At 41.2% G+C, this 19,318-nt stretch overlaps 3 protein-coding genes and 1 long non-coding RNA gene across 4 annotated transcripts in view; 2 read left to right on the top strand and 2 right to left on the bottom strand.

Moving 5' to 3' along the window:
* slc35h1 (solute carrier family 35 member H1) overlaps positions 1 to 11,862 on the bottom strand; it is a 50,480-nt gene extending 38,618 nt beyond the window's left edge. Inside the window, exons 1-10 of the mRNA XM_025901553.1 lie at positions 11,733 to 11,862; positions 10,592 to 10,801; positions 10,250 to 10,400; positions 9,418 to 9,481; positions 9,238 to 9,310; positions 8,444 to 8,612; positions 7,836 to 7,919; positions 5,907 to 6,082; positions 5,252 to 5,381; positions 4,770 to 4,906 (exon numbers count right to left, since the gene is read on the bottom strand). Coding sequence (XP_025757338.1) covers positions 4,770 to 4,906; positions 5,252 to 5,381; positions 5,907 to 6,082; positions 7,836 to 7,919; positions 8,444 to 8,612; positions 9,238 to 9,310; positions 9,418 to 9,481; positions 10,250 to 10,400; positions 10,592 to 10,702 — 1,095 coding nt within the window. The 5' untranslated portion in view covers positions 10,703 to 10,801; positions 11,733 to 11,862. The remainder of the gene's footprint in view (positions 1 to 4,769; positions 4,907 to 5,251; positions 5,382 to 5,906; positions 6,083 to 7,835; positions 7,920 to 8,443; positions 8,613 to 9,237; positions 9,311 to 9,417; positions 9,482 to 10,249; positions 10,401 to 10,591; positions 10,802 to 11,732) is intronic.
* On the top strand, positions 1,899 to 4,728 carry LOC112843293 (uncharacterized). The gene is made up of 2 exons (XR_003215540.1): positions 1,899 to 1,938; positions 3,385 to 4,728. It is a non-coding gene; the product is annotated as an uncharacterized LOC112843293 (long non-coding RNA).
* Positions 11,863 to 11,870: 8 nt separating the features above from the next.
* On the top strand, positions 11,871 to 12,674 carry taf13 (TATA-box binding protein associated factor 13). The gene is made up of 2 exons (XM_005477942.3): positions 11,871 to 12,006; positions 12,086 to 12,674. Exon 2 carries the CDS (start codon positions 12,089 to 12,091, stop codon positions 12,461 to 12,463), a length of 375 nt encoding a protein of 124 aa, XP_005477999.1. The 5' UTR covers positions 11,871 to 12,006; positions 12,086 to 12,088; the 3' UTR covers positions 12,464 to 12,674.
* A 2,205-nt stretch (positions 12,675 to 14,879) lies between these two features.
* On the bottom strand, positions 14,880 to 18,229 carry LOC100703573 (troponin C, skeletal muscle). Its single transcript, XM_003456958.4, has 6 exons — positions 18,112 to 18,229; positions 17,192 to 17,243; positions 16,475 to 16,618; positions 16,076 to 16,190; positions 15,755 to 15,891; positions 14,880 to 15,380 (listed from the first exon to the last, which is right to left on the bottom strand). Exons 1-6 carry the CDS (start codon positions 18,112 to 18,114, stop codon positions 15,349 to 15,351), a joined length of 483 nt encoding a protein of 160 aa, XP_003457006.1. The 5' UTR covers positions 18,115 to 18,229; the 3' UTR covers positions 14,880 to 15,348.
* Positions 18,230 to 19,318: the final 1,089 nt, after the last annotated feature.

The following is a 19,318-nucleotide window of genomic DNA, read 5'->3' as shown; positions in this document are numbered from 1 at the left end:
TGAGTCTAGTCCGGTATCCAGCTCCCAGGCTGGAAGTCAAAGAGTTTACTTGTGTCGTTTCAGTACAGCGCAGTGCAACGGACACAATTTAGATTTAGAAATCTATAGTAACACTGTATCATTTCAATAATTATAAAAAGGGATTTTCAATAAGAATTAACAATAAACATCTTGAACTTCAGTGTAATGGCAACACTTACGAGCTGACATGCAATATAAACTGTATAGGGCAGGGGTCGGCAACCCGCGGCTCCGGAGCCGCATGCGGCTCTTTAGTCCTTATAGTGCGGCTCCGGGTGGTTTGGGAAAATAAATTAGAAGTATTTAGCTGAAGTGCATTTTATTTGTGTTTAGTTCTTTTTTTAAAAACTTGTAGTTCTATATTGGAAGATTGTTGTGATTTTGAAATATAAAAATAAAATAATATTTTATTATTTTTTTCATCGCTCAAAATAAGCGTCACACTCGGGGAAGCCGGTGTACCCGCCGAAACGCCGTGCATTTATCGAGACTTTCAACCCCAGATAGGCCAATTATGGATCTTCGGATCCACATTATGTCAGCAGCTGTTCTCCACCGTGAACTATGTTAAAAACAAACACCGCTCACGCCTCACAGATGTCCTGCGTAAAGATGAAAGCCCCGATTTGTAGACGCTGTGAGCAGAGGTTCGGGACCAGAAGTCTCATTGTAAACATATCACGGCAGACCCGACGATGTTTGCATGGACATGCTTTTCAGCATCTCTTTATTGAGCACTTTTCACACACGGTTGCTGTACGCATACAGACGGCTGTAGCTTTTCAGCTCACAGCCCGACATACACCAACACAACAGCATAGATAGCACAGATGTAAAGGCGGCGAGGTGTGATTGTGGGTGCCGCTCAGGTGCGTCCGACTCCCATTCAGCGGCACTGCAGACCACGCCCCGCCACACACATTAACAAGGTAAAATAGATATTTAGGCAGAATTTTGCAAATATCTATTTTTTTTTTTTTTTTAGCGGCATAGTGCTTTTTTTCCAATTACTTTTTAAAAGGGTGGCGGCTCACAACAGTTTTTGTTTGCATTTTAGTTCAGCTGGGTGTCTTTCCTTTTGTTATATTTCTTTAAGAGTTCAAAATGTGTTAATTACATAAATAAAATGTAATTTTCTCTGTAGCACTTCATGGATTTCATAAGCAACACACCTTAGTTGCTCTGTGGATTCTTTTAAAAACAGTGTTGGTCAAGTTACTTGAAAAAAGTAATCAGTTACTAATTACTGATTACTTCCCCCAAAAAGTAATCCCGTTACTTTACTGATTACTTATTTTCAAAAGTAATCAGTTACTTAGTTACTTAGTTACTTTTTAAAAACACGATTTACAACCTGAATAGGTGATAAAGCGATAGATCTTTCAGCCCAATTCTACTTTTTCTGCATAATTCATCATACAAAATGTAATCAAATTGAAAAGTCTCTTTTTAAAACTTGTTTTATTAGTTTTAATCTTTTAACTTTATGCATCAAGCAAAAATTAAATTATATGCAACATTCTCTGACTGGAAGAAATTTGTTTAACATTTAAACCTATTTTCTGCACATTCCAGCACATAAAATAAAATATTTTATTGTGTTTACACTCACTCTTTCAAATAGATGCAAGTAAAACACAGCAGAAAATAAATAAAATCAAAGACTAGCGGTCCTGTCGCTCTATTTTCACCTGTAAAGCAGGACTGGGGTAGGCGGAGGTTTACCCTGGTGCAGGTGTGCTGCAGCGGTCAGTGTAAGAATCCGCGAGTTTCTCTGTGAATTTCACATTACGTCGTAGCGTACTCGGTGCTTGCTTGGAAGTTTAGGGTTTTTTCGCTGTAAAAAGAAGTTTTCTTCCCACGCACAACGGACACTAATGTTTTTGTCACTTTTTATGGAATCAAACTCAAAATAAGGTCAGTACTTCCACGCTTTAAACGCTGCATGCTACACTCTGTCCCGCACTCGATATATTATGATCTGCAGACAGCTGTTGTCACGAACGTCGCACTCGCTTACGTCACTGTCATGAGACGTTCGCAAAAAATCACGGTTTTAGTAACGCAGTAACGCAGCGTTCCTACGTGAAAGTAACGGTAATCTAATTACCGTTTTTGCAATAGTAATCCCTTACATTACTCGTTACTTGAAAAAAGTAATCAGATTACAGTAACGCGTTACTGCCCATCTCTGTTTAAAAAGCAGTTAAAAACTTTTCTGTTCAAACAAGCCTTTTGTTGATCTACGTATTTTATATTCTTTACATTATTTACATTTGATCTTTTACATTGTGTATAATGTCTATTGATTGTATTGTTTATTTGAATCTTTGTGTACAGCGCTTTGTGACTGCCTGTCTGTGAAAAGCGCTTAATAAATAAACTTTACTTACTTACTTTAGTTGTTCACACAAAGCACAAAGGTTAAAAAAAACAATATATACAGTGTTATCTTCATTTTAGATTTCAAAAAGTATTTGCGGCTCCCAGTGTTTTCTTTTGCGTGGAAACCGAGTGGCTCTTTGGGTGTTAAAGGTTGCAGACCCCTGGTATAGGGCGTATGGGGCGATCGTGGCTCAAGAGTTGGGAGTTGCTTGGACAGTCTCGGTCGTTGTGTCCTTGGGCAAGACACTTCACCCGTTGCCTACTGGTGGTGGTCAGAGGGACCGGTGGCGCCAGTGTCCGGCAGCCTCGCCTCTATCAGTGCGCCCCAGGGTGGTTGTGGCTACAATGTAGCTTGCCATCACGTGTGTGTGAATGGGTGGATGACTGGATGTGTAAAGCGCTTTGGGGTCCTTAGGGACTAGTAAAGCGCTATCCAAATACAGGCCATTTACCATATATAAACGATGGATTGTGCTCAGAGACTTGAAAATTGAAACCATTGCAGATGTGCCTTAAACCATCATCTGTATAGTGTTTAAAAAAAGAATCAAGAAAAGAGGAAACGAGAGAGTCCTACGGTTTCTGAACGTCCATGTTTTAGCAACAGTGACAAATGTCAACTGTGACAAATGATAGCTGCACACTTGTTTTGGTTAGCAGAGGTAGACAGCAGGAAGAAACAAAGTGGTTTATGATTCCTGGGAAGTGGAATCTGGTTCCGTGATATTCAACAGAAGATCTCCAAAACTGAGCACCCCCCACACACAAAATGATACATTTGCAGTAAAGAGGAAAAAAATATTAGATTTCAGTGTTTTTTAACTTTTAGATTCAACCAACACAGAACCAGTGAAGTGTAGATAAACCAAGGCACTGCAATGAACATGGACTCGTAACTCAGTCCATAAGTACTGACATAAAGAGGTCTCTGAAATTGCACCAATTCACTAATTTTTTTCCTTATCTCCTTGGATTTAGGGTGTTTCCATGTCTCGTCTCTGTAACCCTGCATAGTCGGCTGTCGGCTCCATGAAGTTGAGATTAAGGTGGTGCACAGGTCACATCATCTAAAGAATGACTCAGTTTTTCTGTGACCAAACACAGCACGTCTTTATGCCTCTGGTTTGGATTAATCCTACAACAGAGTAACTCTGGGATCGAGCAAACATCTCCATGATCGTTAACAGAAACCTCTGGAATATCAAAAGTAACGAAAACCAATTTTTAGTTTATTTTCTGAAATAACACTCAAACAACACTGCATTTAAAGAAAATCATGACAAAAAACAAAAAACAATAAACATTTAGAAATGGCTTTAAACTCTAACAAAGTCATCATCAGTTACTAAAATAGTTCCTTCCATCTGTTTATAAGGCACATTAAAGGTCAGTTTCACTATTCATGACAAATCAAATTATGACTCAAAAAGCCTGTAGACAATTATTGTCCAATTCAATAAACACTCTTCAACTCAACACATTAAAATATGCGATCAATGAATATTTTAACTCCATTAGCAAAGTTCGAATTTTAGGCAAAAGTCCTGACATCAATCTGAGCTCTGTAAAAGCTGACTAGTGTCTTTGTAATGTTTAGTACTTTATCATTATTGAGATCTCTGACATACAGAGACCTTCATGCATTAAACAGCTGATTCAGACAATACAAAATCAATCTGATTATCTCTGAGTTTGGGATTGTTAATTGGAAAAAAAACCCGAAGCCCCAAAGAACGCAAAACAATAAATTTTTTTTAAATGAAATTTTGATGGCAGTTAACTAAACTAAAAAGTAACCTCAGGATTTAATTCACTGAACCTCTGCAGTCTTTCATTATCTAAATCTAATTACAAAGCCAACCAAAGAAATAAGAATCAAAGGAAGCACAGTAATCCATTTTTACCATCAATAACTTATAATATAAAAGTTTGCACTCTGCCTCGTCAGCATTTGTCCATGAAATAAATTATCCATAATAATTTGTCAGCGGTCAAATATATGAAACGGTGTGTGAATATGTGTTCACTGCAGAGCTGACGGAGAACTGATCCACCAGAGTCGAGGTGCCAAAGTATCCTGTTAAAGCTGGAGTTTACTCCTTTGCTCTCCACACATTCGTGCTTTGTTAATGCATGCATGCATCTGCTACATTTTGAAGGTAAAATGTTATCAACTGTGCCACGTTTAAAGTATCATGTAAATATAGAGCCCATAAGGAGGCCCTGAGCCAGACTGTGACTCGTGGTGGGGACAAAGAGTCCCAAACCTGGAAACTCTTCTCTGACATCACTGTTCGAACCATCTAACACAAGAGTAGGGAAGGAATGTGCAGCATGGAGACCGTGTCCGAGTCCTGTCAGTGTAGAGTGATCTCTTCTTCTTCTTCATCATCACATTCATCAGTAGCCGAGTCCTTATTTTCATCCCCATTTCGCTGCAGTAACGGCAGCTCGAGTTCTGGGCTCTTACTCTTGAGCTGCCTTAAAGAAAGACCCTTATCTGATGGAAAATAGAAAATTTACACCATCAGCATGGTCAGCACTCTGCAAAGTCTCCTTTCTCTCTGTAAACTTGTTTTCCTTTTTAAGGATTCTGAAGAAAACTGTGACATTACATGTAGAAAATGTGATATGTAAACTAGAAATCGGACAACAGACTGTTCGGTGAATAAAGGCACATTCTCACCCAGAAATGTAACTTGAAACAAAAAAATTTACATATTCAAAATTTCTGGATTTTACTAAAAAGGAGCTTACTTATATGCCATTTAAAAAAATGATTGAGTATTTTTATATTTTTAGGATGTAGAGCAGCAAATATGATGAAAACGTAAATAAAACTTACTTTTGGAATAATATGTCTTGAGTCCCACGTGTAATGAAATACCACACAGACACACAGCGAATCCCAGCCAGTTAAGCATACTCATTTTGTCTCCCATCAGAAAAGTGGCTAAAAGCAGAGTACACACTTCCTGCATGAAGTCAACACAAGGAACAAAGGAGAAGACTTCATTAGACAGCTCTGAAAAACCCCAAGTCCTCATGTATATACAGTAACCATCCCTTATTTATTGCATAACATTTTTATAACATATTTACACTTTCACCAAGTAAGTACACTGACAGCAAAAAAAACAAAACAAAAAAACATGTGTAGACGTACTTAGTCAAGAAAGTTGATTTTCATAATAAAGATGTTTTTATATGTTAGATCCAAGCCCTAGTGAACCTTCTGTTCTGTCAGAACGTCCACAAAGATTACACATAACTGCTTTAGTAGCTCACAGTAAGCACCAAAAGAACCGCAACCTCCCATATTAAACTCAGCTATGGCTCTGGTATTACGGACAGACTTTCTTTGGCTTCACCAATTTAATTCAATTCAATTGATATAGCACCAATTCACAACAACAGTCACCTCAAGGCACTTCTAGTGGCAGCCATCCACCAGCTGGAGGTGAAGAAAAAGATGTTGACAACACAAAGTAAGTAATTACCTTAAAGATCCCTGATATGGATAAGGTGAGGCTGGAGGTTCGGGAGACCAGCAGAAACTCAGAGAAGCCCAAACCAAAGGCCAGTGAACCGCCGATGCTTAATGTGAAGAGGGAATACAGGAGAGGCGAGAGCTCCGTCACCCGGAATAACTTCTCTGAGGTGCTGAGGCTCAGCCCTGCAGGCACAGAGGAAAGAATCAGGACAGAGTCTTTTAGAAGTGGCAGCACTCCAGGTAGATCGGCAGTTACGCAGTTACAATAGTTTTCCACAGACTGCTTATAGGGCTTGCCCACTCATGTCTTTTGAAAGTCCAATATCTTGTAGAGATTTTATAAAAGAATTCCTTTTTGTTCTCATAATGAAAGGCATGTGGTGAATCACACTGCCACTTCTGCTTCAATCAGCAGTGCTTTATTTGTAGATTACATCTCTGGTGTGCAATGTTACGTGCTTGACTGTGGCACAAAAGCAGAGGCCCTCCGTCACTGAGCTACATCAGGACTGATGTGCCTTTACAGACCCCACTATGCAGTGTGATGGTCATTTTCCATTTAAGAAACTGATTAAGTGTCAACACGGTGTCTATTCTGACACCCACACCTCATTAACATGTAAATAGGAAATAGTTCACATGTGTAATAGATCAGCAGTAGTTTCTCAGGGGTTCAGCTCAGCTGCAGAAAGTGGAGAATTATCAAAGCCCTGTAGCAGCTGCTTGATTAATGGGCACCCACTCATGTCTTTTGAAAAGTCCAGTATCCCCTCAGTAAGGCTGCCCTTCGTATCGAGCTGAAATCAGTCCCACTCTTTGAACACAGCTCTATTACCACAGTCAGGGCAGATTATTCACATGGACGCCACCTCATGCTCAGAACTGCCAAAAATCATATCATTCAGTTGACTCTGATAAGTCAGCTGAATGATACCAGCTGGCTGAAATACACCTCTGTGATGGAGTGCATTTACAGTACACTGCATCAGTGAAGTGATTTTTCAAAATAAAAAATTCATTCAAAATAATCAAATGTAATGTCTCTTAAGCACAGTGAGAACACTTCTCGTAAATTCCTTTTTATAAATTATAAATAATTTGGGATATCATTTATCTGAAGTGAAGGCAGCTGGACCACACCTCAAACAATCCCCTTCCACTCCAACGTCCACAAATGCATACTTGTCCCACACACTTGTTTGTTCTTGTTCCTGTGCCCAATCCTCTCGCTCTCATGTCATCTCTGATCTGCCAGGCCAGGATGAACCGCGAGGTGAGAGAAGACGAGGCAACAGGAGTTTAACAAAACGCGAGATTCTTGCAGCCTTTAAAGCAGTGTCGGTGAAAAGAACTGTGGCTACATTACTGGCCCAGTTTTTTGCTTTTAATTACATTCACAGCGTGGCACAATGTGACGCATGGATCTCTGCCTTTGTTTACCATGTCATACGTTTTAGGAATTGAGACAGCCTTTAAGATTCTGCACTGCAACTGATGTACAGGTGGGAGTACGGAGGAGAGACTTTACATGGGAGCTCAAAGGAGAGAAATGAGAAGAGCTCGTAGGGTGCTACAGCATATTTGGAATTTCAACACACTGGCTGTTGTGTTGTGCTCAAGTCATAAACCCGAAACCAATCAGGTCTGTGTTCTAAATTTCACTACTTTTTACACGTTGGGTCTTGGGCTTGAGAAACTACTGCTGATCTATTACACATGTGAACTATTTCCTATTTACATGTAAATGAGGTGTGGGTGTCAGAATAGACACCTTGTTGACACTTAATCAGTTTCTTAAATGGAAAATGACCATCACACTGCATAGTGGGGTCTGTAAAGGTTTTCAAAAGACTTGTAATGCCATAATTAGGGGCTACAGAGCTTAATTTAACGCAGCGACAAAACATGAAAGAAAATGAACTTATTCTATACTCACCTTCATTAAACAGGAAGAGGGGAAAGAGCCCAAGGAACATGAGAGGTTGGAGGTGGTACATGGCATCTATTGGGTTTTGAAGGCCTAAAACAGTGCAGCATGAAAAAGATGAAAATAAGAGGGAACTGTGTCCCCGCTGGGAAATCTCAAATCATAGCAGAGTTTTAAATCAGTGCTTTACAAGCCTGGCATATAGTTAAAGTTACTGCTGTTGGGCTTCAATGTGTTTTACTTTGTAAATGCTTATGGATGGATGCTGCTGTAATAAACTCAGAGGAAAGACAGTGGGAAGCAACAACCCAACTTTACCTGCTGTTAATGTTGTGTCAAAACCTGCATTAGAGCCATCACTGGTGGATCTTGTTAACTTTTTGTAGACCATTCAAGGATGACGGCTAGGTTGAAACCACATAACAGGATATTTTGGGTCTCTCTGATAGTTGTTTTCTTTTTTTTGTATTTCACACCAATCCTCTTTGAAATGGTGTGTATCATGTTTTACTGTATACCTGATGAAAGCCACAACTCAAAATTAATTGGTGTAGCTCCAGGTTATAGGCTTTTTAACCTCTTTGGAAGCCCTCACTCCACAGTGACTGAACACTTACCCAGCTCGGCTTTCTGCGTGAGGACCTGAGTGAGGGTCCATCGAATCCCCCCTATGAAGGATGCTAGGAGCACCAGAATAAAGCCTTCCAGGTTAAACTGGGTCGACTCAAAGGTAAACATAAAGAGACCGCAGGAGATCAACAGGACCACCAGGATCAGAAATGGGTTCTGGATTTAAAGGGAGAAAAGACAATGACACAGCAGTTTCAAGTTAAAATTGAACAGAAAAAAGAAGAAGAAAGAAACAGGATGGCAGATAAAAGAAGAACAGACAAAGCACAAACTAGAGGAGAGATTAGACAAGAGGTAAGGATTGCTCATTACTGCTCATGTGATGAAACCCCCATCAAGCTACACAAAACACCACTGTGCTCTGTAACAGGAAGTGATACAAAACTGAAGTGAGAGCTCAAACACCTCATAGTGAGTGACTATTGTGATTTGGTGCTATATAGATAAAGTTGAACTGAATCGAATCTTTAAGCTATGACACCATTAAGAAAAATTGGCATATTTATAACCGATCCATCACCGCTGCATGTGCAGCACTGTTTTCAAATTAGAAATTTCGCATGTTCTGCTACAGCCACAGTGCACTTTGTGAACGTTGCTGGATGCCTGCTTTGTGCAATGCACCACAATCGAGAAAACAGACTAAAAGAATTGCCTCTTGTATCATTTTGCCTGTATGAGAAGCATGCTTAATTCTCCAGTTGTGTCTGCGTGACATTAAAGTGAAGACAAAACTGCACTGTTAGCACTGCTGTCAGCGTCATGTGATCAGTACACTCACCGGCTCCTCCAGTTTAAAGACCAGAGAGAAAAACAGGATAAACAGCACTGCTGAGGACTTGGTCATGGTATACCTTGAATGACACAAAATAAAAGTCGTAGAATATGTAAGGAACAATACAGTGACTGGTTAAGATAAAATACTGAGCTTCTAATAAAAATCTCCAAACCACAAACTTACAGGCTAATGGTGATGAAGAGGAAGCTCCAATTGGAAAGTCCGATATCCAGCGCTGTTGCGATGGCTGCGGGTAAGAAGGACAGAATTTAGAAGTACAGGATGACAGGTTCATTTTAAAACTTAAACACAGTTAAAACCACTCATTTCACTGCATTTAGAGCACAAATACCCACTAAAAAAAAATAAAAAATACATGGGGCGCACCCTGGGGCGCCTCTGTCAGTGCGCCCCAGGGTGGCTGTGGCTACTATGTAGCTTGCCATCACCAGTGTGTGAATGTGTGTGTGAATGGGTGGATGTCTGGATATGTAAAGCGCTTTGGGGTCCTTAGGGACTAGTAAAGCGCTATATAAATACAGGCCATTTACCATTTACCATGTATATAATCAATCCCACTGCCCTTTATTCACATATTAAAATCACCTTGATGTTGTTTTAGTGTATACAGTACAACGGAACAAAATATTAATTACTTTTGATTTAATTACTCTGAATTTTTGCTTTTCTCAGTCTTTGACTCACTTTTTCCTTCTGACTCTTTTGCTGTTCTAACAGGTAAATTTCCTCAGTGTGGGATTATTTCAACTGATCTTATTACAACTTAAGTTTGGGCAGAATTTTAGTTTATACGAGGCAAAACTGGTTTGGAACGATTCATTTAATGCGCTTGCTTTTACATATCTTCATCAGTCTCCTCAGGGTTGGCGTTTTTATTCTCTCCACACAGACTTTAGACGAAGCATTCCGCAGAGCTTAGTCAATCGGTGAACCCAATAAGAGGCGACTGTCCCTTGTCTAAATCACCAGTCTCCCGACTCAAGATAAAACTCACCTGTGGGTGCTACTTTTCTGAGGTACTCTTTCCACCTCAGAGTAACACGAGGTTTCCCTGTCCACCACTGCACAGCCTGTCGTGTCAGAGCTGACAGACAGAAGATGATGGTGAGGTGAACTAAAGTCATGAAGAGGGGGTAATGGAAGCCCTGAGAGAGGGAGAGAGACAGCTGGGGTCATCTAGGATGGCCTAGTCAGTGTAGGTCTCCTTCTCAGGATCCAGGAGACTCCCAAACAAGCAAAGCAGAGCGCCCTCAGGTGCTTATTTTCATTAATCACCTTTAATACAACCAAGCATGTTATAGGAAACTGACATGGCTGTATGAGCTTCTTTACTCACCTTCATTAGCCATTTGTTATAGAATGTGATGCCTATAGAGAAGACATAGTAGAGAAGAACTAATCCAACAGTGCGCAGCCCCCTGCACAGGAACTGGACCGGGCACGCCATACAGGACTGCCAGGACCAGCTGTCCACAACACACAGCTACTGCAGAGGGGCCATCTCCGACCTGAACCCACATCCTCCCCGAACAGCCATACCAGACCTCTTTACAGCAGAAAAGGAACAGAAACACCGCAGAGAAGAAAAACAAGGTTACAGCAGGACTGCGTTTGTGCACATTAATGCCAGTTAGTGGAACAGGCGCTCAGACAGAATTTAAGCGAAACCTATTTGATACAATGTTAGCATAACGGCAACATTCATTTTAGCTCAAATTAAACGTTATCAGCTACTAGCAATCTCTTAACTGCGTCTGCTAGCGGATAAGCAGCTGGTAACAATGTTGTGCTAATCTTAAACACTGTGCGTTAACTAACAGGAACATCAGACAGCCCCAGCAGACGAACTCACCAGCAACAGTCCTCCAAGAGTGACTGAGAGAGGAAGGCTCACTGGATAGCTGCTACGTTTTATAGGTCAAACTGGTTTCTTTGTTAACTTGCCTTATAGTTCATTAGCTAACATTAGCCTGCCATTTAGCATCTATATTAACTTGTTAACATTATCAGGTCAGTAATTAGCTATAATACTCAATCCGGTTGACTGAGATAAGCTTTGAACATCACTTGGCGGGGCAGGAGTCCACAGCAAGATCCACGGGGACGTGTCACTTACTCACGGCAACGTGCACGTGCTGAGCCCTTGCGATAAGGCTCTCAGTGTTTACTTGGAATCTGAACCCTCTGTTCAAGCACCGAGATCCATTTCTTTCCACGTTAGCTGTGAGGTGTTGTTCTTGTTCAGCCACATGAACAATGCTTCTGTTTCCACTCACACCGCCAACTTGTCATCGCCCTTTGTGCATAGTTTGTCTAGGTCTAGGGTTTAGCTAAAGTAAAACCAAATGAAAATGGCGTAGCTTTTTTTACATTCTAAGCAAGCTACGTGTCGGCGATTCCCGCATAAACCAGGCGATATTAAATTAAGTTCGATCTTCCGATACAATCAAACAGATCGCGCTTTAAAGGAAACTCACCGTCAGCTGTGTTGGCTTCTTCACTTCTTCTTCTTCTTTGTGTTTAACGGCGGTTGGCAACCAACGTAAAGGAGCATTACCGCCTCAGCTGTGTTGGCGAATAACACGAGTAAATTTAAACACTGGCGAGAGATGGCCACAAGGGGGAGTATCTGTGATTTCTAGCCCTGTCTGTTTCCTCTACAAACCACCACTTCCTCAGTCAAGGAAACAAAAGCGGAAGTCGGCGCACATAACAAGCTGTTGTTGTGAGACAGTTGTGAACAAGCACAAGGTAAGTTTAATGTTAACGCGTATTTAACAATGAGCAGGTAATGTTGAGGTTTAGAATAACGCTTGCGGGTGTTTTTCAGCAAATGGCGGAGGAGGAGGACGAGCCAGGCTTCGACGAAGAGTTGGAGGACGGCTCCGGCGGGGTGGATGTCGGCTACGGCAAGAGAAAGAGACTCTTCTCCAAGGAGCTCCGGTGCATGATGTACGGATTTGGAGACGACCAGAACCCTTACACGGAGTCTGTGGATATTCTGGAGGATCTGGTGATCGAGTTTATCACGGAAATGACCCACAAGGCCATGTCTATCGGGCGCCAGGGTCGCGTCCAGGTGGAGGACATCGTTTTCCTCATTCGCAAAGATCCCAGGAAGTTTGCTAGAGTCAAAGATCTGCTGACCATGAACGAGGAGCTGAAGAGAGCTCGGAAAGCTTTCGATGAAGCAAATTATGGCTCTTAAAATCACAACGGGACTGTTTGTTATTCCTCCCGTGACCTTTGTTTCTTTAAATTTACTGTACGTGTGCTCGTCAGTTCTTCAGTCTTCAGACTGCATGTTTGTGTCTCGTGTGTGTTTATAGACAGTAAAACAAGAAATTTCAGTGTATATGCTTGAATTCAGACTTTTTGGTTAAGTAAAATAAAGCGACTTGCCAATAGTTTTAAAGTGACCAGGTCCTCATCTTAATTTCTTGTGCGCAAACACCCCGTTATTCAGCATCACAACAAGAAATCTTTGAAATCGGCTTAGAAAAATTAACAGTGAACTCACAAATGTTAACAAATGAGTTTTTCAGTTGTTTAAAAAAAATGACCCAATTTGATGTTTGTGGTTCTTTTAATAGGATTCTAGGAGTGAACAGGGTTCAGCATTCGGAGGGACTTGGGTGTTAAAGAGCTCAACAGTTTAACATTTCTTAGCATACAATTTAAAGGATGGGGCTTTATTTTTGGTTTTTTAGTGTAAATCACTGCATGGACTGCGTTTGTGGTCACAGTATCCACAAATGCAGATGAAACATCAAACAATCACAGAAAAAATTTATTTAATGAAGAAACACTCCCCTTCCTTTCACTTGAACGCATTAACCCTGACAAGCCTGAACTATGAAATCATTGTCAGAAAAATTAATATAATTTGAAACTGGAGTGTTTATTGAGCTTCGTCATTAATTTATTAAAATGAGAAATATCAATTTGCAATGTGAGTTTAAATTTGAATCCCATTTGCAACATCTGGTAGTCTATTGTGGCTTCAGTAAAAGGACTAGATGTTACAATCCCTGATAATGCATTGCTTTAAATGGTGAAAATCTTGAGGGATGGCTGTTATGAGGAAAGGCAGCCCAGAAACCAGCGGCACACATCGTTGTGTGCCTCAACTTTCGGTCTTTTACCCAAGCTAATCTGCCATCTTTTTACTTCCTTGGTTAGGTTTAGGGATTAGAGATCTGATCTAGATTATCATATTAAAATTTGGGACACATGGTCAGTAGTGGACCTTGGATTCATCGGGTGTTTCAGTCATTATCGCTAGACACCCTCATCCAAGAAGGCCCTGTCAGGGTTGATCAGGCCCCGGAGTGTGTCACTGGTTTATGTTAAACTGTTATTTCTTCTTTCTTCTCTTTAGTTTTCTACAGTTTATTTTCTTCTATTTATTTGCTGGAACTTATTTATGTTTTTCAGTGGTGATGCAGAGGTCTTAAAATCTCACAAAACCTATCTTTCAAATATTATCCGATTCTCTTGGCGTTACAGAGTTAAAGAACTCAGGCAAAGTGGAAATCCATGCACGTTAGGTCCTCTGTGGGCATTAGGTTCAAAGACACTGCTGGAAATCGCACGAGGACACAATATACAGTATTTTATAAATCAGACAGCCTTTGCTAATGAGCTCACCAGTAGCTAGAGGTGAAGCCCTTCAATTGTAACTATTGGTGTTGGAGGGAGAAAGCAGACAAGCAGCTGTCCGGTGATCCGAAATTCAGCAGCTCCATTTTATAAGTCACTGGAGCTTATTTCAGTAGGGCAGTGCTCAAGCACTGTGATTTATAACAGCGTGGTTCTGTGGTGAATGTGTGTTTCATAACACTTTTGTTTTAAAGCACAGCATTGTGCTGTGTTACCAATCTGATACGTGAAGAGTGGATCTGCACAAGAATTTAAGCATAATTTTACTTTGAATAAGTAAAAAAAAATTAAGTATTTAACTTAAACCCACAGATTGAATCCTCAAATGTATGTGAAGTATCTAAAGAAAGGTTGTGTAAATGACACAAAGAGGGTTGCTCTTCATGTCCCCCTTCTGGACACGCTGTGGTAATGAAACAAAAATCACAATACAGGAAATTAAGCCACAAACTGCTGAGCAGCTGAATGTCAAGCACGAATGGAAAAACTAACCCAAAAAAGCCCATTGCCTTGTAAAATTATAGCAGCTGGTGTCATCATCTCCCAAACACTCACAGAGGGCTGTTAAACACAGTGGGAAACATGTTCCAGTCCCAACTTTTCAGGAGCAAGTTGCTGGCATTCAAAAACAGGAGTGTTCCAGACTTTTTATGAAAAGGTGTCGTAAACATTTGTCAAAGCAGACAGTTTGCAACCCGCAATTAAACTTTATCAACACAGCCAGGAATACTAGACATGATGCCGACCTCATCTGTGCCCACATGTGTGATGAACTGAGGTTTTGCGACTGTCCGTAATGTCCAAATAATTCTGACCTCAGTCGAGGCTTTTGGTTATTTTAAAAGCAAAACTGGCTGTGGTCGGAACAAAACGGACAAAAAGAGGAAAAGAAACAGATTTTATTAATATTCCTCAAAACAAAATTATTACACAGACCATAAATATGACAGACCAACTACAAGTGAGCATGTGTTAGTTCATTTATTTCAAGCAAATTACTTCTTTGTACAGTGAAGTGGTTGAATTAATTGGTCTAAGCAGCGGGTAACAGGCTGCCCGTCTATCTAGACTACATCTAGATCAGAGCTTTACCAGCAGAGAGGAGGAGGGGGTCACTGATGGCACGACATGCCATGCGTACTGCAAAAGCTGTGTGCAGTGAAAAAAAAAACCCTGTTGCAGCCTTGCTGTCCTGTTACAGGGCTGGGTGTCAGCATGGCATCTAGGGGATGTCTGCATTTACAAGCGAGCCAGGGAAAAGATGTTGCCCAGCCAGCGACCCCCCACTGGGTGCTCTAGCTGTCTGTTGAGGACTTTTATAAGGATGGAGAAGAAAGGCAGTGAACCAGGTGGACAAGAGGGAGAAGGAGGGAGTGGGTCAGAATGGGGGTTCACAGAAGGGTGGAGGAATGTCCATGAGTCTTTCTTGTTCTACTGCACATTCTCCATCATCTTGAGGAATTCTGATAAAGAAAAGAGAAATTGGACAGCATTACATTTTACATCCATTTCTTTATTTACTTGAATAAACTGTAAAGGAACAAGTATCAGTTCAGCTCAAGCAGGAAGGGTGTAATTTGATTTTAAGATGATGACAGGAGTGTGGGAACTGTACAACACAGCCTAGTAGACAACAATACGGTCCCTAAAGTCTGACTGTAAAACCTGATATGCCATAGAACAAGACTGATACAGCTTATTGGTACTCTAGCAAAGCTGCAGCCTCTTAATAAACAGGATTTTCCCCCCTCATGTACTCTCAACCTCCTTCATAGAGACTCTTTAATCTTCAATAATAAGTGTGCTGACAGCTTCATCATTTTCATTTTACACATACCGTCAAAGTCCAGCATGCCGTCGTTGTTCTTGTCTCCATCCTTCAGGAGCTCATCGATCTCCTCCTCTGAGATGGCCTCGCCGGTGCTGCGGATGATAAGGGCAAACTCTTCTCTGTCGATGTAACCGTCGCCGTTCCTGCGCGCAGGACAACAAAATGTGCGTGAATGTAAAGGTAGAGTAAAGGTGATGTGGCAACAAAAAAACAAAAGAAAACACACATACGCGCGCGCACACACACACACACACGCACACATGCAACAAACACACGAACACGCACACACACAAAGGATTAGTGGAAACTGTGTGAGCACGAGCGTACTTGTCAAACACACGGAAGCAGTCTGCCAACTCTTCCTCGCTCTTTCCGGCCTGGTCCTCCTTCATCAGTCTCACCATCATGACCAAGAACTCCTCGAAGTCGATGGTGCCGCTACCTGAGGGTTTAGTGGAGCCACGTGATCGATAAGCACCAGATCAACCCATTGTCCGGATAACTTTGTTGACCGTTTTACGCATGGAAACACCGGGACTTTAATAGAACAGCCCAGAATTTGCTAGTGCAGTAAAATGTCATGTTGACGGGGTGTTTAGAAGCACCACCACCTCTCCGGCTAATTACTGAATTACTATAAAGTGTCCCTGTGCGTAAAAACACTTACGGCGCACAGCTGGTCTGCTGTGTCGCCATCAGGCATAAACTACATTTCCCGTTTCTCACCGTCCTCATCGACCTCCTCGATGATCTCATCCAGCTCCTCTCTTGTCGGGTTCTGGCCCAGCATCCTCATCACGGTACCCAACTCCTTGGTGCTGATATCACCGCCACCATCGGTGTCGAACATGTCAAAGGCGGCCTTGAACTCTAGAGAAACGACAGTTGAATGAACGCGTGTGCTTGTTCCAACCTGGTCTCATTTCTCAGTTTAGTGTTCTTTTTCTTTATTGTTCTTTTTTCCTGAGCATTAATCGTCGCGATAGGACACCATTATCCTTTAAAATAATTCAATTGAATTATTTTAAAGGATAATGGTGTCCCATTGTAACGTTCTTTTTATTATTATTATTGTTCTTTTTTCTTGAGCATTTATCGTCGCAATGGGACACCATTATCCTTTAAAATAACACCCCAGTTTGCCTTTATCGACTGAAAAACTGTCCGCTTCTTTGTGAATAATTTTCATTGTGGTATTCTCGGCTTTTCTTTCATACCAGTTTGCTCCATCTGGCTTCACGCCGTGGATTTAAAAGAGTCCGCATTCTCTTAAGGCTGTAGGAGCTCTTGCTGGTAGAAAAAAATGTTTGGAAGTAGAACTGATTGGCTTATTGCGTGATTGCATTAAGGGTGGTATAATTCAAAACATGTATCACACGTGTATCATTTAATAGCTTAGAGTAATGGCGTTATTTAGGCTAAGGAACTAGTTACTGTACTCACCAGCCAACATGTCCTCGCTCAGGTAGGAGCGGGCCTCTTGTTGCGCGTCAGTCTGGAAGAAAGCAGGGTCCAGTGCATCACTTCACTCATTACAGGTTTCATCTAGGCTTAATTGATTGTTCCAGTTAAACTTGCTTATTTTAGCCGAGCAAGGGCGTTGAAAATAATTTTTATAATATTTTCTATTCGTCTTAAACAACTTAACCTAAAAGTTGTTTCCCCCCTTTAAATTACAATGATATCCGTATCACCTCCACTGTGAGTAAAAATACTTTTACAATACTTTTACGCACAGTACAGATGATACAGATCAGAGATTCAGCACTCCCATTTTAAACTCGAGATTGTATTTTTTTCGTAACAGAGTGATTAATGTTTGTAACAATGATACTGAAACATGCTATCCCAAGTCACAGGATAATATGGGTGCATCTCCAAAGGATTCTTGAGCTTGATGAAAATTAGTCCGGCTATTTCAGGCTCAACACATTAGCTTCGCTGTATAAGGCCTGCAGACATCCAATCCTGAGGAATTTGTTGCCTAAGCAGAATCAGCACCTTCCCAGCTGACACCCATCCTGCCCGTCAACACCCAGCGTTAACTTCCCACAAGGATTAAAAGTAGTCTATTTACAACAGATAACTGGCTAAAATATGAGTTTGAGCATATTTTATATCAATTTAACTAAAAACCAGCAGAGGAAAAAAAAAACTACGTGGAAAAAAAATTACTAAAAAGAAAAAAAAAACTATTTAAGGGAAAGCCAGCATATTTATATCTGAACAACACCAACAGAAAGAAATATGCTTCTCAGAAACTCAACTAATGATTTTTACACATTCACATGCCTTTATTGCTCACTCTCTAATGAAATCAGCCGATAGCTGAACTGGTCATTTGCACAACTGATTGGTCTTACCATGCTTGTGGATTAGCTTTTCCCCCCCAAATATCCAAGGATAAAAGAAAAGCCCAAAGGAGTGGTCAATCCGTGTGCACCCCAACAGAGAGACTAGACGTCAAGTGATGGTTCAGAGACACTTTAAACGGGACAAGGAGGTCCCGCCCCCTGCCTCTCACAGGCCTCCAGATTTAGTATCCTGAACTTTTAGGGTTCTGGGGCCAGGGCAAGCCAATCACATTTTCGAGGTGAATGCTCCACTTTATTGAAGTTGTGGTTTTAAGTATGCTAAAGAAGTAAAGCATACGTTTTGAAATGAGAGGAGATGCAAAGTTTGTGGGGGAAATGCATGAAAGCATCACACTGAGATTCTCCTCAGATGTTGGATATGAGAAGGAACCCCAGCTTACTTTCAAAGAATTCACTTTGGAAAACCAGTAAGAAAGAAAACTGAAAATACAGAATTTTTCTGTAAAATAAATAAAAAAGGACCATTCTTCCTAGAAAGGCCCCGTTCCAACTCTCAGTAGTGACATCCTAAAACAAGATGTCCACTCTCCATTAAAAAGAATAAAATACAAACACAAATCTGGCACACTGCTCACATCAGTGCATGCATGTCAGTGTACTGTTGATTTCTATTTCACCTTGTAAATACAAGACAGAAAACAACAAGGGGGAGCCGAAGATTAGTGAGTAGGCTTTGGGTTTTGTGGTGATGGAGATTCAATCTGGATGGGAAACTCTAAACCAAGAGGAAAATGCTGTGAGACCAGACCTCTAACCCCTCCTTAGAGGTGCCCTGAATAGCTGGCAGATTTCAGACCCTGCTGCTACTTAACTTATTAAACACAACCAGCTGCTCCTTATATGGTGTGCAGTTCCCAAGGGAGGGGCCCAAGGTAAGAGACCAGAAAAGAGGACAGGATACTGAGAAGAGGAGCAAAGGAAGGTGGGAGGTGCTTTTGAGAGGTGGTGGTGGTGGGGGGGGGCTTGCAGACTATATACTCCAGAGGGAGAGCTGCACATTGCAAGGGGAGATTTAACTCATCCACTCTGTGAATGTCCAGCTCAAGCCTTTGATTCTCGGGTTTGCATCTCATGCTTGGGGCTATAATCTGAGGGTTATTGACTTCTGTGCTGGAAGACTACTTCATGAACAGGCTACAGGCAATAACAGGCTTAGGAGAAGACTAAATTGGAAGAGGTTCATTAGAAACAGATA

Source organism: Oreochromis niloticus, linkage group LG20, assembly GCF_001858045.2.
Source record: "Oreochromis niloticus isolate F11D_XX linkage group LG20, O_niloticus_UMD_NMBU, whole genome shotgun sequence".
Classification (NCBI taxonomy): Eukaryota; Metazoa; Chordata; class Actinopteri; order Cichliformes; family Cichlidae; genus Oreochromis; species Oreochromis niloticus.
Note: the sequence above shows the minus strand (reverse complement) of the source record. Positions and strands in the feature narration are given on the sequence as shown.